Source organism: Tauraco erythrolophus, unplaced genomic scaffold (genome assembly GCF_009769465.1).
Source record: "Tauraco erythrolophus isolate bTauEry1 unplaced genomic scaffold, bTauEry1.pri scaffold_114_arrow_ctg1, whole genome shotgun sequence".
In the NCBI taxonomy this organism is placed as follows: Eukaryota; Metazoa; Chordata; class Aves; order Musophagiformes; family Musophagidae; genus Tauraco; species Tauraco erythrolophus.
The window spans coordinates 1-22,934 of record NW_028238576.1 but is presented as its reverse complement, the minus strand read 5'-3'; the positions used below and the strand labels follow the sequence as shown (position 1 = coordinate 22,934).

General features: G+C 40.4%; 1 protein-coding gene across 3 annotated transcripts; it reads right to left on the bottom strand.

Annotated features, from left to right (window-relative positions):
- Positions 1 to 6,926: 6,926 nt before the first annotated feature.
- Positions 6,927 to 18,331, bottom strand: LOC147526087 (microtubule-associated protein 1B-like). Of its 3 annotated transcripts, none has more exons than XM_086630514.1 (4): positions 13,020 to 18,331; positions 11,971 to 12,917; positions 8,735 to 8,973; positions 6,927 to 7,082 (listed from the first exon to the last, which is right to left on the bottom strand). In XM_086630514.1, the coding sequence occupies exons 1-4, from the start codon at positions 18,179 to 18,181 to the stop codon at positions 6,927 to 6,929; spliced, it is 6,504 nt and encodes a 2,167-aa protein (XP_086486640.1). In that variant the 5' UTR covers positions 18,182 to 18,331. The 3 variants fall into 3 exon arrangements, with proteins under 3 accessions (XP_086486640.1, XP_086486641.1, XP_086486639.1); XM_086630515.1 differs by having other exon boundaries at positions 13,122 to 18,331; XM_086630513.1 differs by having other exon boundaries at positions 11,971 to 18,331.
- Between the last annotated feature and the right edge of the window lie 4,603 nt (positions 18,332 to 22,934).

The following is a 22,934-nucleotide window of genomic DNA, read 5'->3' as shown; positions in this document are numbered from 1 at the left end:
TGAGATCCACCCAAGAGTTCTGAGGGAGCTGGCGGAAGTGCTCACCAAGCCACTCTCCATCATTTACCAACAATCCTGGCTAACAAGGGAGGTACCAGCTGACTGGAGGTTGGCAAACGTGACACCGATCTACAAGAAAGGGAAGAGGGAAGACCCAGGGAACTACAGGCCTGTCAGTCTGACCTCAGTGCCAGGTAAACTCATGGAGCAGATCCTCCTTAGTGTTATCATGCGTCATGTACAGGACAGTCAGATGATGAGGCCCAGTCAACATGGATTTATGAAGGGCAGGTCTTGTTTGACCAACCTGATCTCCTTCTATGATAAAATGACCCGTTTACTGGACAAGGGAAGAACTGTGGATGTTGTTTACCTCGATTTTAGCAAAGCCTTTGACACTGTTTCCCATAACATTCTTCTGCAGAAGCTGGCTGCCTATGGCTTGGACGGGTGTACGCTTCGCTGGATCAAAAACTGGCTGGACGGCCGGACCCAGAGAGTGGTGGTGAATGGAGTTAAATCCAGCTGGCGGCCAGTCACCAGTGGTGTTCCACAGGGCTCAGTGTTGAGGCCTGTTCTCTTTAACATCTTTATCAATGATCTGGATGAGGGGATCGAGTGCACCCTCAGCAAGTTTGCAGATGACACTGAATTGGGAGGTAGTGCTGATCTGCCTGAGGGTTGGGAGGCTCTACAGAGGGACCTGGGCAGACTGGATCGATGGGCTGAGGCTAACTGTATGAAATTCAACAAGACCAAGTGCCGGGTCCTGCACTTGGGCCGCAACAACCCCCTGCAGCATTACAGGCTTGGGGAAGTGTGGCTGGAAAGCTGCACAGCAGAGAAGGACCTGGGGGTGCTGGTCGACAGCCGATTGAACATGAGCCAGCAGTGTGCCCAAGCAGCCAAGAAAGCCAACGGAATCCTGGCATGTATCAGAAACAGTGTGGCCAGCAGGAGCAGGGAAGTGATTGTCCCCCTATACTCAGCACTGGTGAGGCCACACCTGGAGTACTGTGTCCAGTTTCGGGTCCCTCACTTCAAGAAGGACGTTGAGGTGCTGGAGCGGGTTCAGAGAAGGGCAACGAAACTAGTGAACGATTTAGAGAACTTGTCCTATGAGGAGCGGCTGAGGGAGCTGGGACTGTTTAGTCTGGAGAAGAGGAGGCTCAGAGGGGACCTTATCGCTCTCTACAGTTACCTGAAAGGACGCTGTAGGGAGATGAGGGTTGGTCTCTTCTCCCACGTTATGAATGACAGGACAAGAGGGAATGGCCTCAAGTTACGCCAGAGGAAATTTAGGTTAGATATCAGGAAAAATTTCTTTACAGAGAGGGTTGTGAAGTATTGGAACAGGCTGCCCAGGGAGGTGGTGGAGTCCTCATCCCTGGAGGTGTTTAAAAACCGTGTGGATTTGGTGTTGAGGAACATGGTTTAGGGACCCTGACAATGCAGGGTGAATGGTTGGACTCGATCTTGAGGGTCTCTTCCAACCAAATGATTCTATGATTCTCCCTTTCCCCTTTCAAATCTAGTTTAAAGCTCTTCCAATGCGCCCTGCTAACTCCTTTGCAAAGATCCTTTACCCCCTTTGAGACAGGTGTACCTCATCTGTCACCAGCAGGCCTGGTGTCATATACACTGACCCACGATCAAAAATCCCAAAATTTTGCAGGTGACATCAGGCTCGAAGCCAGGTATTGATCTGTTGCCTCTTCCCTGCTTCTTCCCTCATCGTTCCCTGCAACTGGAAGGATAGAGGAAAACACTACTTGTGTTCCTGATCCCTTAACCAGTCATCCCAAGGCCCTGAAGTCTCTCTGGATTGCCCTCAGGTTTCTTGTTGCAACTTCATCACTGCCTACCTGAAAAAGCAATAATGGATAATAATCTGAGGGCTGTACCAGGGTAGGAAGTTTTCTCTTCACATCTTTAACCTGGACCTCAGAGACGCAACAGACCTCCCTAAGAAGTGGGTCTCGTCTGCATATTGGGCCTTCTGTTCCCTGCAGAAGAGAGTCTCCTATGACAATAACCCACCTTTTTTTCTTTATGGAAGCAGTTTTGATTCAGGGTGTAGGCTGACTTAACCTTGGCAACTCCTCCAACCTAGATGAACCATCATCCTTGTCATTGTTCAGCTCCACTTGCAGAGCCTTGTACCAAGGGCACCTGGTAAGGTGGGATAGTCACAGAGGAGACACGCTTGCTCCTGGCCCTGCCCAGGTCTTGTCAGTCGCTGACAGGTCTTGTGTGAGCTGTGGGCTCCTGGCTTCCTCTGAGGTTCCCCTGGTTCAGCAAACCCCACTGTGCACTGCATTAGAGCGCTCCGCTGCAGATCGTGCCAGCACCGGAGCTGCTCGCCTCAGCGATGTAGCTTTATTTGGTATCATATCTGACACAGCCCCTTGAACATGTACTTACTGAAAATGAGGTGTTTTCTCATGCTACTGAGGGATGCAGAAATGAGAACAACAAAAAGAAGCCACATCATTGTACATCATGACAATGTTTTCCACTACAAGAGATAAAAGTTATCTTCAGCATTTTTTTTCAATTTCTAAATAAAGATTGGTTCTTATCTAGTATTTAATTAGTCATTGATCTTTTGAGAAAAAGTCCATATAGTAGTTAATCATGATTGAAGGAAAGAGAAAACTTACAAATACATATATACACAAAGACAAGAAATGTCAACACCACTTTTGTATTTTATTGTGGAACTGAGTTTGTTTCCTTTACATCAAATATCCTCAATGGAAGAGGGGACATTGCACACAAATATCATAAAAGCACTACTTATTACTTTTACTGAAAACTAATTTTCTACATTAGATATGACTGGATAGAATAGAGGCGATGCAGGATTATAAGACCTAATACCATACACAGCTGCAGACTGACACAAACACCATTCAGAACAAGAGAGAGGAGGTGTGTGAGGTGCTTCTCAGCCAGCAACAAGACTGTTTCTTTCTATAGTTTGGAAGATGATGGCTGCATGCAAATGCATGAAAGCATATTTCAGATTTCCTCTCTTACAGTTGTGATTACAGCCCAATCTGGAAGAGGTAGCTCTGTCATCTGGAGCTCCTAGCTAGTCTAGTGCAGAGAAGCTTTTTTTCTTTGTCTTCTTTTTTTTTTCTTTCAATATTTTTATGCCATTGTTTTATTTATTTACCTTTTTTTAGATTTTTTGTAAAGTCACAACAAATATACTTTTTTCTTTTTTTTTTATTTTAGGTAGCAAACATTTTTAAACCAGGTGAATAATATAATTGCATTCTAAGAAATGCTTACCCCTAGTTGCTTTTAGTGTTTTGTTCAATTAAGTGAAAAGATGAAAGCTTACAGTTTCTTACAAGTGTAAACATGTTACTTTTTTCTTTTCTAATAAACTCAGACCAACAAAACTACTATTTCTCTCAAAAACATCATTACCGAGCAAGAACCCCTTGAGACAGATGAACAAAGAGAAGCATATGACAGAAACGTCCTAAATGCACAGTAAGTGCTCTTTGAAGCTGACTTGCTTGTGGTGGGAAGGATTGAAAATTCAATTAATGCATTGATTAAATCCTAGTGAATGAGTACCAGAACTCTCCTAAAATGCATAAGCTATTGTAGACAATTAAAGAAAAATTAATATACACAGTTAGCTCCATTCACCACAATATGTAAGATAATAACAAAAAAATAATAAGTGAATTCTATGAAAGATGGGGTGAAAAGCAGAGGTCAGTGAAGTCAGGCCTATCATAGGACGTTGAAAAGGCATGCAAAAGAGGCCCTGTCCAAGTTCAGGAGTGGAATGTGATCTCTAAAGTTAATTCTTCATTTAATTTTATGAAGCAGTATAGTAATAGCATAAAGATCATGACTGGGGATGCTGTTATGAGCAATATCATCATTTAAATGGAGTGTCTTTTACACTCAGATATTGAATCTTTATAATTAATCAATAACAAACCATGCTCCTAGAAATCTATGCTGATCAACAGCACTCATCGTCATTTGATGACTGTTACTAAACTAATTGTGTAGTATTATGATTAGCACAGTTAGATTAGTTCCACAGGCAGGAAAGACATTAAGGGCAAGAGAAGCTAACAGAGGAGTTCATTGCTGTGTTACACTCAGGCATGATTACCATTTAAAAGGGAATGGATAGAACAGGCATTAGAATACCTCAGAATAGCCAGACTGGGTTTTTAATATTCTTGTAACAGCAAAAAATGAATGAACATTTTAAGATGGGTTGTAACGGCCTAATTATTATTATTTTTAAGGTAAACCAAATGCTTGAGCTGTCACAAACTTACTTGGGGAGATTTGAGGCTTGATTCTAATTTCATTTACAGTAGGACCAAATGACTGTAACTTCCCTGATTGTAGTGAAATTTCTCCTGACTCACAAGAGTAAGTGGCATAAGTGAGATTAGTCTCAGGACCACTTTTGTACTTAGATTTTTCTACCAAAGCAGAGGTACAAACCATTTCAGATATTGTCAGAAAATCAGAAAATCTGTTCCTACCCACTCAAAAAGTTTGAAATATGACCTATATAAGAAAGTAGACAAAGCAGAATTGTAGAAATAGTACAACTATTCTGCCAAACATTTTACTTCATAACTTTGAAGACTATGTATTAAAAAAGCAATTTTAAGTGAATGATTATGAGCCCAGCAAACATGCTTGTTTTCACAATACATTTCTATCTGCCTTTTCTGCCATAGTCATTCTGAGTTATTCTTAATGACTTAAAAGGTATAGTAATAAATAAAACAACATTGCTAGAGAAACCTAAAAAAAAAGAAGACATTAAAAATAAATAAAAAAATCCCAACAATTGACAAACAGTAATTCACAGCATTAAATAGGTCTCAGAAGCCCACATTTAAAGGGCCCTAAAGCAGTATAAAAAAGCCTCTCATAAAAATTAGGAGTGCAAACATATACCTATTAAACAAAAAATATTCTAACAATGTAAAATTGAATTATAAGTAAAGAAAATAAAATGAGGTCATAGTTCACTACATTGTGAAACTTAATACCAGTCATAATGGTGAATCATACAGACCAGTGCATATCTTCATTTTGGAAGCCTTTACAGCTTTAAATTCAGATTTGCAAACCTCTTACAATGTAACAAGATTTTTTTATTGTGATAAAACTTCTGAGACTAAAAAATCCAAACTGTCTTAAATGATGGAACTGTTCTACATGCTGTTACACTGCAAGCAGTCTAGAGAAGGAAAGAAGAGAGGGGAGGGGAGGGGAGGGGAGGAACTTATTTTAGCTTATTGCTTATTCTATCTTTTTTCAAGATCTTATGAGGATTGAGAATGTAGATTACACCCTTGTAAATATTAGGCAATCAACATTTCAAATCTCATTTTCTGTCATCATCAATAGATTAATTTTACCACCAGGGTGCCCCTAACCCCCTGCCCCCAAAAAGGTTTCGGCAGTTGCCTATTTTCAATAAATCTTACCTCAATATCCATTCTCACTAGAACCTTAAACAACATTATTAATTTATCTTAGAAAATGACTAAAAAAATTGCCTTCACCTGAAAAATTTTTCTTTTCATTTCCTGTAAATGAAAACCTTTGTTAAAAATCTATTAAAAGTTCACACAGCACTAAAAAAAAAAAGGTTTCTGTACATTTGTTCCCATATTTACTCTTAAATTAAGCAAATAAGATAAGACAAAGGAAGGTTGGATACTGTACAGACTCGCAGGTAACCTTTTTTGTCATCCTGAATATTTCACTAAGTTTTGCAACTCTGATACTGAATACCACTTCAATCTTGCTTCCATAGTACAAAAGAAGCTTTAAAGGAAAAAGCTCATCTTTCCTTGTTGAGCTGTCCTGGTGCATCAATGAATTGTTCACAGAACTAACATACATAATTCATAGCACCAAGCCATTTGACCAGTCAGATAGGTTTCTAGTACCATACATGCACACTCAAACTTCTTTACTGGTGTAACTATGATCCTACAGAGATGTTTTATAAATTTGCTGTCTCAACATTAAAAAATAAGAGTATCGAATTTCTTTGTACATTCAAGTCACTTTCTAAGGCAAATTGTCTACTATATGTACTCCCAACTGCTTTGGTATTTTACTTGAGTTAATTGCCAGTGGACATGAGTGTTTAAGCATGTGGACTGGTCAGTTCTGATTGGAATAAGTGGATTTTTACTGGGAGTATGCCTTAGAAAAACAATTCTGCATTTTGAGAGAAAGGTTTTAGAATTCTGAATGGAATTCAGACTACGTGCATATTTGGACTACGATTGTTATGGTATGTCAGTATGCAGAGTTCAAATTAAAGCGGAAAACTGCTAATGAGCGTTTAGGTTGTATGTCCCTTCCTAGCCATATTCTGCTTCTCTTTATTTTCCAGATAACTTAATCCTGTAAAGTAAGGACCTCCTTTGCGATAGCTCAGATTGATACAAATTTAAAACTTCCTTTTCATATGAGTGCATAAACAGACTGCAGTAAGCGATATAGCTATTGCCATGAGACTACTGGAGATCTAATTGTTTATTACTTTCTCCTCCTATCCCTCTCTCTCTTTCTCTTTGTGTTTCTTTAGAGGGCAAATGCCTCTACCTGGCAGAAGTCAGTTGGGGTTGCTAGTACATGGTTTCCAAATGTTCAGTGGAAATGAAACTGGATCTGTATTTTTGCAGTAATTTGAACCCTACTGTGGGAATACTGATATTTCCCCTAGCAATCAGCGAAGATTGAAAAATATTAGTGACTTGCACCACTGTGATACAGTATAGCATTTTGCAGGTATACAGTTCAGCAGTTGAAATAGATGGGTTAAATTTTTAGAAAAGGTGTTTTCAAACTGAAGAATTTCTGAAAACAAAGTTAAATCTTATGGTGCATTGGTCTCGTTCTTACAGTTCAATCTTGCACGCAGGAAAAGATTCATCTTGCATAACAACGGTGCTGCTGCTTGCCAAAACCGTGATGTTGAGGTCCTGCTGTTTCTCATGGGTTTCTTGGTACCATTCCCTCATCACTTCTGAGTCATGAGTTGGGATTAAGGTCACCTGCAACACAAAACAGGAGAACTCCTGAGGAACGGATAACAGAAACAACTGATAAGAAAAATGTCTTTGTAAGAAGTTCCGGCCAACAAGTATGATTCCCTTTTGGAAGGAGTAGATCTTTATGCAATAAATACTTAAACAAATGGATGGATAAAAGGAAATAAACAAACATGTAGATAAGATAAAATGACTGTAAAGAAGCAGTTTATTAAAATAAAACCTTGGTTCTCTAAGGTGATGAGATGCAACTTTCCAGAGAAGTAGCAGTCTGTAGTCTACACCGATAGCTCTTCAGATTATGGTCAAATATTTTGTTTACTTATCATGTTGGAAAGGCACATGAAGTTTCCAAGTGTATGTGATTACCATATAAAACATGAAACATTCACTTTTCTTTCCTACTTAAAACCTGCAAGGTTTCCAAACTAAAATCATATATGGTATAGCAACAAGCATTTAATGCTGTCCAGCACGACATCGTTGTCTCTGAATTCGAGAGACGTGGATTTGACGGATGGACCACTCGCTGGATAAGGTCAACACACTGGAGGGAAGGGATGCCATCCAGAGGGACCTTGACAGGCTGGAGAGGTGGGCCTGTGCAAACCTCATGAAGTTTAACAAGGCCAAGTGCAAGGTCCTGCATGTGGGTCGGGGCAATCCCAAGCAGTAGTACAGGCTGGGCGGAGAATGGATTGAGAGCAGCCCTGAGGAAAAGGACTTGGGGGTGTTGGTTGACGAGAATCTCAACACGAGCCGGCAATGTGTGCTGGCAGCCCAGAAAGCCAACCGTATCCTGGGCTGCATCAAAGGAAATGTGGCCAGCAGGTCGAGGGAGGGGATTCTGCTCCTCTACTTAGCTCTCCTGAGACCCCACCTAAAATACTGCGTTCAGCTCTGGAGTCCCCAACACAAGAAGGACATGGAGCTGTTGGAATGGGTCCAGAGGAGGGCCACGAAGATGATCCGAGGGCTGGAGCACCTTTGCTATGAAGACAAGCTGAGAGAGTTGGGGTTGTTCAGCCTGGAGAAGAGAAGGCTTCGGGATGATCTTATAGCAGCCTTCAGTACCTGAAGGGAGCCTATAAGAAAGCTGGAGACGGGCTTTTTACAAGGGTATGTATAGAACAAGGGGCAATGGCTTTAAACTGAAAGAAGGCAGATTTAGATTAGATCTAAGGAAGAAATTTTTTACAATGATGGTGGTGAAACACTGGACCAGGTTGCCCAGAGAAGTTGTAGATGCCTCATCCCTGGAAGTGTTCAAGGCCAGGTTGGATGAGGCTTTGAGCAACCTGGTGTAGTGGAGGGTGTCCCTGCCCATGGCAGGGGAGTTGAAACTAGATGATTTTGAAGGTCCCTTCCAACCCTAACCATTCTATGATTCTATGATTCTAAGATGAAATAGCCAAATGGCCCTGTAAGCCAGTTCCCAACTGCTTTATTCTCCAGAGATAGGTCAGAAGGGCCAGAAATGGGAGAGCAGCTGAATATGGTGCAGCTCTGTGCTTCACTTGGGTGTCCTCTCACATCACTGGTGAAATAAGGTACTCAGACTGGGAACTCTTGTCCCCAGCAGCTGCTTTGGCTTCCTGTAGTTGCTTCCCAGAGAATTTTAAATCTGCAAGTAGAAATTCTAGTGAAGAGCCTACCTGCATGTTACTCTCCCACTGGGCCTTGCCGTCCAGCAGGGAGTCCAGAACAGCCCTGCTTGGCTCCTCAGCTGCAGAATCATTTCCGCTCACCACATAGTAGGATGACCGCACCCTCTTGAAAAACTCAACATCAACATTCTTGCTATTGCTATGGTTTGGAATGTACACTAGATCCAAATACACCGGAGATCCTGGAGGCACCGCTGTAGATTTTGCTGACTTACTATTCCCAGGTCCTTTGGAAATCAAACAACAAAAGAATATATCACAGGCTGGTTAAAAACATACATCTATTAATTACCATTTGTCCTGGTTTCAGCTGAGACAGAGTTAGTTTTTCTTTTTAGTAGCTGGAATAGCTCTATGTTTTGGATTTAGTATGGGAGTTGTTATGAAAATAATGTTGATAGAGCACTGATTTTTATAGTTGACACTGAGACATCAAAGACTTTTCAGCTTCCCATGTTTTCCCAGAGTGTAGGAGCACAACAGGATAGGGGGGAGCATGGCTGAGACAAAGGGTCCACAACTGCCCTTATGATTTGAATTTAGACTTAGGATTGAGGGCCAAATTGGCCAATGAAGTATTCCATGTCATGCAACGTCATGTCCGGTATATAGATGAGGGTTGACTGGTAAAGAAGGGCTTTTTGCTCTTCCATGGGGCTCTCACTCTCGGACTCTCGAAGTGCTATCTCTCTCTTGCTCTATTTTCGGGCCTCTCACTCATCTGGGATTGCAGTGTCGGGACTTATCTGTTTCGAGATCGCTTGCTGGGATGGGACAGGCATTGGTCACCAGGTGGTGAGCAATTACACTGTGCATCACTTATTTGTATATATTATTATCATTATATATATATTAATACATCATTATTATTTATCATTATTAATTTTAATTTTATATTATTATTATTGAATTGTTCTTATCTCAAGCCACAAGTCTCCTTCTATTTTCTCCTTTAATTCTCTTCCACATTCGCCATGGGGCGGGGGAGGGTGAACGAGCGACTGCATGGCATTTAGTTGCCAGCCGAGTTAAACCATGACATCATTATAACTGCTGAGATGATATTCTTAAAATTGCTAGCATTGGTTAAGCATTACATAGCTACAATTGTACTTCTGTGTCCTCTGAAACAATTATGGCATTACCCTCCGATATCTAATGACACATTCCAGCTTTGTTGTATGCCAATTATGATTGTACTGGGAGGAAAAAATGGAATAAAAGTAACTAACTATATAATACAATAAAAATTCACTACCACATAACCAACATTTGACTGAACCTTTCCCAGTAATATACCAATATTATCCAACAATTACTATGCAGGGCTGTAATTACTGAATTACCATTCAATAAATGGCAGTATTATTTTCCAAGTTAAGAAGTATAGCTTTTTGAAAGTCTCAAGTATGCCTGATTATAAAAGCTAGGGTCACACAGGGAGCCATGCAGAAGTAGTCCTGAGATTTGGAGTATCAGCACATATCAAGACATAGTAGCTGTTGATATGCTCAGACTGTCTTACAGTTGCATCAGGAAGCTACCACATGTGAGCAGAAAGAGGGGCAAAGAGGAACTTGGTAGCACAGAGAAATTTCCTAAAGCAATTACTTCAGGAAACTGAGAACAAATGTTTGTTTGCCTGCTGGATCCTTATTTGCATACACAAACTAGTCATTTATCACAAAAAGTAGAGGGAAGCACGTTTTTGCTGCTATACATAGTGTAGTATCTATTCTAAGAAGAGGTTCAGTCAAAAGGAAGTTCAAAGTTTAAACACTCACATTAAAAATACTACAAAAAAAATTGCTTTTGCTACACACTGGATCACAGTGTGAACTTACATTCAGGATTCAACCAGTAATTGTATCCAGATGATCACCATTTATGTTTTATTGGTCTTCTCATGATGTTACAGAGCATGAAGTTTGGTAAACTAAATTATCTGAGCAATACACTCTATTTAGGATTAGCCAGGAGAGTCCAATACAATTGTCTAGTATGACTTGCCATTCATCATAGGGCAATATGCCAAATAAGCATCATAATATGACAAGATTTCCTGAATTAGAGTTTTTAACTATTGGATATGTTACAAAATCTATCATCTTTCCTCATAAAAAATCTGTGATAAATCTTTCTGAATTGTGGATACCAACATTGGATAAAATATTAGACATTACATTTTACACTTAAATGTCATTATCAAATAGAGCTTTATCTTCAGCTCTACTGTATACCTGAGAAGTATGCTTCAAGGAAGAAGAATCTAATATAAAACTAAAGTGCTGGAGAAATGTACGGCATGAAGAAATGTATTGCTGCTTTGAAAAGCATCTACTAACAGAGACATGCAAACGATGGTGTAAGAAAGGAACAGCAGATCACTTAAAATGGGAAAGTCACAGATAGTTGAATGCTGGTTTGCTTGTACTGAATCCTAGATCTGCTCCTTGTAAAAAGCTTTCAATAGAATATCAGTCCTGACAACAGCAAAATCAAAGTATCCCCAAAACACTCTCTAACAAGATCTGCTGAAAACAACATATTAGCACAATGCCTCCTTCAGTAATCTAATTAATATTTTATTACTATTTAGAATACAAAATAGTCATTCAAAATGACATTAATTTTCTGCATGTTTAGTCATCACTGATGGGCATAAGACTTTAACTGGATTATGTGATATACATGCTCAGCTCACTGAAAGTGCTCTTACTACTGTTACCATTTTTAAAAAATACTCTTTTGAAAATTAACCCAGCAAGGTAATAAAAGCATCCAATGTCTGATAGTACCTTTGCCTCTCACAATATTAAACTGCATTATTTTATGTTAAGAGCATTGTGTCTACATGATTCTTACAATGAATAAAGTGGTTGACTTTACTACTGATTTCACTTCACCTACAAAAGTGGTACTTTTAATTCTATTAGTTGGTTAACAATTCAGACAGTTAGTATTAATTTCTTTATATTTGATGTACTCTTTCTAATTCTTCACATCTGAGCAAACTGACACATCAAGTTTCTCAGATTGCAAAAGTTAATTCAGTGAATTTCATTCATTTATATGTGATCTTAACACGTCAGATTTATATTTAAAACATGGACTTTCTTTGGGGGTTTGCTACAAACCACATTTTCAGCTGATATAAAAGCAACCTAACTTCACTGCAAAAACTAAGAAAATATTAACATTAGGGAACTCCTATCTGTCTTTACCTGTGGTTGCAGTCTTTGCTAACTTGGACGTTGTTGTATTTGCTGCATTCTTGGTGTCCTTATCTTTCTCTTCCACTCGAGACTTTACTTCTGGATTAGAGATATTTTTGGTTGCCTTCTCTACGGACTCCTTTTTTGGAGAAGCTGTTTTGGAAATTTTGTCTAAAGATTCTTTTACAGTTGGTTTTGGTGAAGCCACTTGTTTTGATTTACCATCACTTTTTTTAACAGGAGAAGACGACTTGGTCTTAGCACCCTGCTTTTTTGTCTTTGTCTTTTCTTTGAGGTCCTTCTTCAAAGGTTTACCCAAATTCTGATCGATGGGCAAAGTCTCTGGATCAACCATGGAGACATCAGGGTGCCTAGGGGAAGGGCTGTGATCCTGCATTGGGACAGGTGGTGGGTCAATTTGTTTGTACGCAATTGTCTTGTCTGTTGGAATGGTTTCTGACTCATCTTCTGAGTCAATATTAGCATCTGCAGTGATGGAAGGGCATTCCTCAGTCTCAGGAGGAACATCTGAATCAGTCTGAGATGGGACAGACTCACTCACAGACGTGGGAGGGGTTTCATCACACTGTTGCCCTTGCTGCTTTCCCCTAGAAGGTGGCTGGGCTCCCCTAGATTGAGTTAATGGCTTCTCTTGATCTTGAGACTGTTCTTCACTTGCAAACCACTCAAGGGGATTTGGGTTGATAAATGAGGGTGAAAGTTCAGTTTTAGGATGTTTATATTCACAGGAGGACACAAGACATAAGTCAACATCTTGACAGGATTCTGCTAATAATTTTCCTGGAGTAAAATGTGCATTTACTTCATAGGAATAGCTAGTAGCTTCGGATGACCTGGTGGTTTTCCCAGTTGTCTCAAATGAGTAATCTGTAGCTTCAGGTGAGCTGGTGGCTTTCCCTGTTGTCTCATAGGAGTAATTCATAGCATCAGGTGATCTGGTAGCTTTCTCACTTCTCTCATAGGAATAATGTGTGACCTCAGGTGATTTGATGGTTTTCCCAATTATCTCATAGGAATAATCTGTGACTCCTGGTGACTTCATGGTTTTCCCTGTCATCTCATAAGAATAATCTGTGACTCCTGGTGACTTCATGGTTTTCCCTGTCATCTCATAAGAATAATCTGTGACCTCAGGCAACCTAGTAGCTTTCTCTGTTATCTCATAGGAATAATCTGTGGCCTGAGGTGATCTAGATTTTGCAACTGCCTCATAGAAGTAGCTAATATCCTTTGGTGACCTAGTAGTTTTCTCTGTGGCCTTGTAAGAATAACTAAGTTCTTCTGGTGACCTGCTGCTTTTCTCCGAATCTTTTTCTGGGATGATTAAAGGTTCTGGACTGTGCTTTGTTAAGGGTTCCTGGTAACCAAATGCTTTGACAGAGGACACTTGCAGCGACAATGAAGATGTGTGACTAGCTGACACCACTTCTGTGATTTCAGGAGGTGAATCTGGAAAACTAGGAGAGTACAGAGGAGAAGATTCCCTTGGAGTTAATGGAGATAGGTCAGACTTTGGTGACACTCTTTCTCCTAGGCTCTGTATCATTTCTGAGGTAAAAGAAGAATGTAGTGATATATCTCTGGGTGGAACAGCACCTGAAAAAGTTTCTTCAGGCAGTGGTGAAGTTAACTGGGAAGGTGTATGAGCTGATGAAGTTGAGGATGAAACTTCAATTTGAGAAACTGAAATAATTTCTGAAATATCCTTCTCCTGAGAGTAAGATGACTGCTCCACAGGGGAAATCTTCCCTGCAAAAGTAGGCTTGTGTCTATCTGAAGGGCTATAATCTACTTCTGTTGGTCCATTTTCAGATATATGATGTATACTAGTACCTACAGTAGGATAGTCTGGAGATTGCCTACTGAAGTCCATTGCTAAAGACTGCTCAGGGGACTCCTGACCAAATCCTACTGACATAGTTGACTGCTCAGGAGATCTGTGATCATACACCGGGGTTCTTGATTTTGCGGTTTTAGGTGAGAAATCTGGTGGAGAAATCGACATGGGCCTTGGGCACTCTTCCTTAGATGGAGACATGTCTGTTTCCTGAAATGTTGTTGGTGTTTGTACAACTGACACTGAAAGGGAATCATCAACTTCAGTAGAGTGGGGGGATCCAACCTCAGCATGCAAAGAAGGAGATACATCATCAGTAGTTGGTTCTGGAAATGAACTAGTAGCAACAGATGCTGTAGAGACAGAAGCTACTCCTTCTATATGGGAATAGGTGTCTTCTGCTACAACCTCATCAACTGGAGTTGCAGACTTGTCAGAAACAGTGCCTTCAGAAATTGACATTTTGGTGTCGTCTTTTAAGGAACCGAACTGACCGATATCTATTTGAGGTGAGAGATCACCTGCTAACTTCTGCTCATCCAAGACCAGTGAAGACTGGAAGCTGCTGGGTTCTGTATCCTCCATTTTCCTTTCTAGGCTGAAGCCTTCCTTAATTACCATAAACTCCATGCTTTTTTCATCTTTTTTTTCTTGGAAAAGGCCCTCAGAGCTGGCTTCAGAAGCTGGGCTCATCTGAACAGGTGATTTTTCTTTTTCAGGTTTCCCCTCAGAAGGGCTTCCATAATCTCTGGTAGGAGACTTTACATCAGCACTCAAAAATGTATCATAAGTGGTCTCTGAACCTATCACTGGTGGACTCCGTAGAGGCGAGAGAACCTTTTCAATAGGAGATTCTGAATCTGGCACAGGCTCATCCATAGGGCTTATTCTGGGTTTTGCAGACTCATCTTTGACTTCACTGAGTTCAAAGCTAACAGGAGCTTCTGTTGACTTTTCACTGGTTTCAGAGGGAAGCTTACTGGACTTTTCATCAGTGGGAGACTGATAATAAGGTGTGTGGCCAGCACTACCAGCAGCAGACTGTGAGGGAGATGCTACTTCTAACGTTTTATCTTCAGGGCTTGCACAGTGCTCTTCAGCAACTTCTTGATGTACATCGGGCAATGTAGCAATGGGGACAGGCTCAGCCGAGACCTTGATCTCATTGGGAGTGAGCGAAAAGTTCACGCTACGTTCACTCAGTGGTGTTTTGGCAATGGGTGATGGAGGGGACAAACTCTCAGCTGGACTCTTGTCTGGACTATGTTTCCCACCATCTTCTGGATAGGGTTCTTTGATTTCCAATTTGGCAGTGCCTTGGATTTCACTTCCTTTTTGCCAATATACATCTTGGAATGCAGATTTGCAGAATTTGTCTTCCTCTAATGAAGAAGGTGGTGAGATGGTAGAAGCTGAGGCGCTATAGTATTTACCTTCTGTGGCCTCTGTTTTGGATCCTTCTGATAATCCATTAAAAGCATCCGGAAGTGGAGAAAGTTTAGGTCTAGCATATTCTTGAGAGTACAGTGATGTCTCATACTTGGTAATGTTCATATACTCCCGAGAAGGTGACTCGTTTTCCTCATTGTTAGTTTCATCACTCATGACATCCCGAGGTGTAGACATTTCATCCATTGGAGTTGGTTCACTGGATATTTCAATGGTAGACTGTGTATAACCTGAAGTAGCAGTGAATTCCTCAGGTTGATCTTCTCTATCTTCTTCATCAGAAACAGTGGCTTCACTTTCTGAACCACCAGGTAATGTTTCATCATGGATAGAAGAGGCTGGTTCAACTGCTGAAGATGGAGGCTCTGAGTGTTTTGTTGGTGTAATTATGAGTAGGCCATATTTATCTTCAACTTCATCAGCTTCTGCAGCTTTGTCTACCACAGCCATCACATAATCTTCTTCAGCTTCTATTTTTTCAGTCTCCTCTTCATCTCTGATGTCTTCTGCTTTGTCTTCCCCCTCTTCTTCAGTCTTTTCAGTTTCTGCCTTTTCTACTGCTTCTTCCCTGTCTCCCTCAGCCCATTCATCTGATGCCTCATCACCTGTCTTTTCAATATATTTTTCAGTTTTAATGTTAGCATTTGCTTCAGCCATTATTTCTTCTGAACTGTCTTCCATTTTTCTTGCTTCCTCCATATAAGGTTTTGTTGTGTCCAGTGGTGTCTTTTCTTCCTCATCTTCACCTCGTCCTTCAGCTTCTTCTGTCTCTGCCTTTTCCTCATAATCTCCTGCTTCATATGATTCTTCCAAGCCAGTTCCCTCATCTTCAAACTTTTCATTGTCATCAACCCTGTGCTTTTCCATAGGTTCCAATTCTTCGGGTGTTTGTTCGCACTCACCCTCAGCCTCTGTGGTAGTTATGCCTTCATCAGAGGACTCAGCAGGTCCTTCATTATCTAATTTTTCTTTTTGGACTTCAAAGGTCTCTTTTTGTTCCATGCCAGTGAGTTTCAGTTCATCCTTTATAAGTGCAACTTGAGGTTTTATTTCTTTTATTGTTTCTACTTCTTCGGCTTTTAATTCCTCAAAATCCTTTGTTAAATCCTCTGGTGAAGACATAAGGGATCTCTCCACTTCAAGTTCTTTTCCACTAGGTGTAATTTCTGCAGCTGCTACAGTTGTGGCAATTGCTCCAACTGCTGCAAGGGCAGCTTGCACTCCACTGACTTTGATCTCCTTCTTCACAGTCTTAATTTTTCCTTTTTCCTTTGGCTTTCCAGCAGGTACTGCTTCTTTTTTAGCAGGTTCCTCCTTCTTTTGTGGTTTAGACTTTGCTGCTGGCTTTTTCACTTCAGTTGAAGGAGCAGTTGTCTTCTTTGTTTCTTTAGGAACCTTTTTGATGTCCTTTTTGGCTTCTTTTTCTTCCTTCTTAGTTTCCTTCTTCTCTTCTTTTTTAGCTTCCTTTGATGGAGCTTCTTTCTTTACTTCCTTCTTAGATTCCTTCTCTTCCTTTTTCACCTCTTTTTTAACTTCTTGCTTGCTCTCTTCTTTTTTGGGTTTTTCCTCTTTTTTGATGACTGCTTTCTCCTCTTTTTTAGAAATCTCTTTCTTTGGTTTTTGTTTTTCCTCTTTCTTTTCTTCAGGTTTTGCTTTGACTTCCTTTTTCACTGGCTTCTCCTTCGCCACTTTTAGTTTTACATCTGTAGCTTGTTTTTCGGGAGTTTCAGATTTTACTAATTGCTCTTTACTTGATATGTCTTTTTCTGCCACTATAGGTTTGATCTCCACTTTTGCTGGTTTCTCTTTTTTAATTGGAACTTTTTCTTTGCTTTCCAATTTCTGAAGCTTTTCTGGTGCTGAACTAGGCTTTGCAGGCTCTGGTGTTTCTTCTTTAGATTCCTTTCTGACAGGCTTGCTTGGTGGTGTCTTTGCAGCAGGCTTCAGACTCTCCTTGCTGTCTGTTCGTTGTTTCAACTTTGCTTGTTTCACAGCTGGACTAGCAATGTTCCCAGTTAGGTCTTTTTGTGTAACCACTGGTTGTTTAAGGAAGTCTAAGTGTTTGAGTTTTTCTAATCCTTCTAGAATATTATATTGTGTGCTGTTTCCAGGAAACAGAACTCGGATTATTTTTTCTGCAGGATTAGCTGGATGCCACACAATCAGGGATGAGACAGAGGTGAAATAGGATAATGGAATGTCTAGTTCTTGGCCATTTGGTAGCAGAAGTTCAGCTTTATCTTTGCTAGTACCACTCCACTGTTGCATAAAATATTGTATCTCTTTGCTGTTTTTGACAGGATTAAGCACATACATCTCAAGTTTTCCAACTCCCATTTTCTGAAATAAAATGATGGGGTCAATGGTATTTCCTACATTTCTGAAAAGAGGTTCTGGTTTCATAGACAATTTATTTAAATACTGGAGAGTAAAACAAGCTTCTTCTACACTCCTTTTTACTCTAAAGTTAGGATCCAGGTTCTTCAGGTTCTCAGGTACATTAAGGAATACAACTCCTAAATCAGGTGAGATCAGATTTTTCATCCAGTCGCTGTTGGTAGTAGACCCTTGGGACTGTTCCTCTTCTAATTCAGCTATCTTTCGCTGAAGCATGCTATTGATTCCTGGCAGGTTATCATCTCCGATGTGAGTGAGTAGAATGGAATCTACCCTGTCCAAGTGCCGGATAAGTTTCCAAAAGCAAGATTTTCTTTCGGATCCTCCATTGATAAGCATGTTGAATCCATTCACTGCAAACAATGCAGAGTCCCCTCTTCCACCTGGAAAAATATAACAGCAGGGTTTGGAGAGTTTCAAGAAACCTCCTGAAGTTGGAGGTTCCAAAATGTCAAAGGGTGACAGCACTTCTACTGATTCTGACAGATACTCTGTGAATTCAGAGAGTCCTTCCATTTCGGGCAATATGGAAGCTGAGTTGAGTTTAATGTTAATAAAGTCTTGAAGATTGTGTCTATCAAGGTTGGAATTTTTCCAGTCTCCTTCCTCAGGGCAGAAAAGAGTTAAGCTGGCTTTGTTGGCAGGGTGTGTGGTGCTCAATAATTCACCAATCTAGGATTGTAAAACAAAAACACAAGATGCATGTAAATTCATTTTTTAATGACAATTAATGTCAGAACATAATATTTCCTGACCAGAAAAAACTGGAACAGGTTGCCCAGAGAAGTTGTGGCTGCCCCATCCCTGGAAGTGTTCAAGGCCAGGTTGGATGAGGCTTTGAGCAACCTGGTGTAGTGGAGGGTGTCCCTGCCCATGGCAGGGGGGTTGGAACTAGATGATCTTTGAGGTCCCTTCCAACCTTAACCATTCTATGATTCTATGATTTTTCATTCACTTCTGCACTGTTGAGTACCCATCCTAGAAGCTAAAGGAACCTGTTAACACAATTAGTTTACAACTGTATTTTTTTAAATACAAAGCAGCTTATGAGGAAAGGTCCCTTCCTCACTGACCAAAGGAGGAAAGTACCCTAAGGTTCCCCCTTCCCTCCTCCACCCTTTATAGGAGGACAGTACAAGCTTTTATATTTAGAGAGGATGACGACTATGAGGCTAATGCTGCCAGAGCTGCCACTATCTCTGCCATTGGCTCATGAGTCTCCCTGCTGCCCCTGCTCATTCAGAAGAGCCAGCCAAATATCTAAGGTTAATAGCACATCCTCTTAACAGGCAGAAAATAACTGCAGCCCAGAGGAGGCCAGCATCCTCCCAGGGCAGCTGCCTTCCTCACTCCCACACACAGGATGTATTCCACACCACCATCATTACTACAGTTCTTTCTGAAGACTGGCTCCTGACTCCCGGATTAGCATGACTGACTGCAGGACAGTTTTCCAGAACACTAAGAAATAATTTATTGCATCAAAAATTCCAAATAGTTGTAAGCTTTGTATTGGTGAGATTGTGAGGTACATATATTTATGTGTTTTATTGTGCTGGTTTTGGCTAGGATAGAGTTAAATTTCTTCATAGCAGCTAGTATGGGGCTATGTTTTGGATTTGGGCTGCAAACAGTGTTGATAACACAGGGATGTTTTGGTTATTGCTGAGCAGTGCTTACACAGAGTCAAGGCTTTTTCTGCTTTTCACACTGCCCCACTAGCGAGTAGCCTGGGGGTGCCCAAGAAGTCGAGAGGGGACACAGCTGGGACAGCTGACCCCAACTGACCAAAGGGATATTCCATACCATACGACGTCATGCTCAGCATATAAAGCTGAGAGAAGAAGAACAAAGGGAGGACGTTCAGAGTGATGGCGTTTGTCTTCCCAAGTAACCATTATGTGTGATGGAGTCCTGCTTTCCTGGACATGGCTGAACACCTGCCTGTCAGTAGGAAGCAGTGAATGAGTTCCTTGTTTTGCTTTGCTTGTGTGCGCACATCTTTTGCTTTACCTATTAAACTGTCTTTATCTCAACCCAGAAGTTTTCACTTTTACCCTTCTGATTCTCTCTCCCATCCCATTGTGGGGGGAGTGAGCGAGCAGCTGTGTGGTGCTTAGTTGCCAGCTGGGGTTAAATCACAACAAATATATATAAAAAATACATATTATATTATATTATATTATACAATATATATCTATAATGCTTTTTATATATATTGTTTTATAAATAAAAATATAAACTCAGGGCTAAAGAAAGAGCCAGAAAAATGTGTTAAGGTTATAAATGCTCTTGTCATTATTTTGATTTTAAACTCATGGACTACAAAAGTGAAAATCTGGAATAACTCCATTAATTTTGACAGTGTTCGATAACATGCTAGTACCAAAACCAGCTACTGAAATAAAGGCACAGAAAACAAAAAGTTCTACGTCATAGTATGAAGAGCTACTGTTCTGTTCCAATCTGAATTAAAAAACAATATTTGGTGATTCCAGATTAGTACACAAACAAACATGAAAAAGTATGATATATTTTATACCTTCTCTCAGTTCCACAGATACTTTCATTTGACTTTTTTTTTTACAGGAAATCAGGTTAAATGTAGCCCATTTCTGTTGTATTTGCTACAAAATTATGTAAAGTTTAAAGAAGTAATTCAGACATAAAACGTCAGTGCAAAATACGCCCACACAGTATCACGCAAAATACCACAACCTTCTTTGCAGAGACTTAATTATCAGTTTGAGCTATAGGAACAGTTTTCATGAAGATGATATAGATTAGGCTATAGTTGAATAATTTTGAAGTCTTGGACCACAAGCCAAATCAGCAGAAGAAATGGATATATAAAAAATGAACAATGTTTGATTGCAGTAGATCTCTGTGGGCCTCTGTATGGGTATGTCTCGCTTCTTTTCTTTGTGTTACATAATTTATTTTCAGCATTTATCAAAAATAAAATGCAACAAAGATACAATGGCTATTATCTAAACAAAAATAATCCAAACAACACCTAAATAAAGCAGAAAATACATATTTTCTGTCTTTCATTGTTGGCCTTACTTTGTATTCAAATTGTTTGATAGGAGTATAAATAAATCTCACCCCTATATCAGACATGGCTTTGCCTCAAAAAGAGCAAAGAAAAAAACAAAGCAAAGCAAAATAAAAGGAGCAAAGTCAGAAAAGGATGAAATATAAGGAAAAAAGGAGAATCATTCCTGTTGTTTACCACAGAAATAAGAAGAGGGGCAGCACAGACCACAGCTCTGAAACAGATTTAGGATCCTGAGTATACTACTTTATGCAGTGTCTCTGGTCAGGGTTGAAAACATATCATTAGGGAGAGATAAAAGTAGTAAAAGATCACTTCCTCTGGAAGAATAAATCCAAATCTGTTGCATGCATAAGGAGATAACTTGAGTACAGACCATTTCTCATGTAGGGTAAATTTTCTGGCTAGATAAAAAATCATATGGTAATATACTGGGCTAATGAATATACTGGGCCAAGGTTTGAGGTTAGTCCTATCCAGTTTATATTATACCATATTTGAATTGCTGTTTCATACTCGTAAATTCTGACTTTCTTTGCTCCTAAAAGTTGGTACAGAAAATGTAGAGTTAAGCCACTGGTAGTACAGGCCAATGAAATGTTGGTGAAAAATTATTCCAGACATAGATCATATCTGTTAGAAATAGCAAGTTCAGGAATGCCCTAGAAAAGGCTTTAATAGATTTGCATTTCAAATGGTGACACAAAGGATATCAACAGCTCCATTGCTTATGCTATTTGATAACACAGAGATGCAACTGCTTGTTCTCTTCTCTGGATTCAAAGTCACTCTGGGAGCAAAGAAATGTATCTGTGAACCTGATCATCTTTTCAAGCGCTGGGATACACCTGTTGAGGAATTCTCAAGTTTTAAAGGTGTTACAACTGGTGAAGGCAAACAAGTTGGCTGCTCAGAGAAAATACAAGATTGTTTTATACCCTGGACCACAAAGGTAAAAAAGATCTTCTTCTGCTAGCTGTTGTTACAGAGGCAGTGGAATGGGACATCTTGAATCTTCTGGCATGGGAGAAGTTGAAACCAACACTTTTAGGCATTGCCTGCAGGGAGTTCTGCAAGCTAGAGATGGATTTCTGAATAGGACTTCATAAGATTATCCCTCAAAGAGTATTTATTTATTTGTAAGCACATCCAATGACCATAGTTGAGGTTTGGTCCAGCAAAATAAAAATGGACAGAGACCAGAAATACCAACTTTACTACAATAATCATCAAACCGTACATGCTTATGGGTCAGGACAGCACAGGAATTCTTTCTTCTAATCACTAGTTAACAAACCACTAATCACTTTTTTCTAGCCCTTTCTTAGAATAGAATAGAATATTATATTTTCAGTTGGAAGTGACCTACAATGATCATCTAGTCCAACTGCCTGACCAATTCAGCGCTAATCAAAAGTTAAAGCATGTTATTAAGGGCATTGTCCAAATGCCTCAAACACTGACAGGCACGGGGCATGGACCACCTCTCTAGGAAGCCTGTTCCACTGTTTGACCATCCTCTCGGTAAAGAAATACTTCCTAATGTCACGTCTAAACCTCCCCTGATGCATCTTTGAACCATTCCCATGCGTCCTGTCACTGGATCCCAGGGAGAAGAGCTCAGCACCTCCCTCTCTGCTTCCCCTCCTCAGGAAGCTGTAGAGAGCAATGAGGTCACCTCTCAGCTTCCTTTTCTCCAAACTAGACAATCCCAGAGTTCTTAGTCGCTCCTCACAAGACATGCCTGCCAGTCCTGTCACCAGCTTTGTTGCCCTCCTCTGGACACATTCAAGGACCTTTACATCCTTTGTAAATGGTGAGGCCCGGAACTGCACACAGTACTCAAGGTGAGGCCGCACCAAACTCTGAATACAGCGGAATCATCACCTCTTTTGACCGGCTGGTCACGCTGTGTTTGATGCACCCCAGGATGTGGTTTGCCCTCTTGGCTGCCAGGGCACACTGCTGACTCCTATTGAGCCTACTGTAAACCAGCACCCCCAGATCCCTTTCTGCGAGGCTGCTCCCCAGTCACTCCTCTCCCAATTTGTAGTTGTGCCTAGTGTTACTCTGTCCCAGGTGTAGAATCCAGCATTTGGTCTTGTTAAATTTGATCCCATTGATAATTGCCCAGTGCTCCAATCTATCCAGATCCTTCTGCAAGGCCTCTTGTCCTTCAAGAGAGTCAACAGCATCTCTCAGTTTGGCATC

What these genes read in the sequence shown, in the direction of transcription:
- LOC147526087 (XM_086630513.1), bottom strand. Translation starts at nt 18,181, where the DNA reads ATGGAAGGACTCTCTGAATTCACAGAGTATCTGTCAGAATCAGTAGAA. An exon ending in AGCAAAGACTGCAACCACAG is followed by an intron (nt 8,974 to 11,970) that starts GTAAAGACAGAT and finishes TGATTTCCAAAG; the next exon opens with GACCTGGGAATAGTAAGTCA. An exon ending in AGTGGGAGAGTAACATGCAG is followed by an intron (nt 7,083 to 8,734) that starts GTAGGCTCTTCA and finishes TTTGTGTTGCAG; the next exon opens with GTGACCTTAATCCCAACTCA.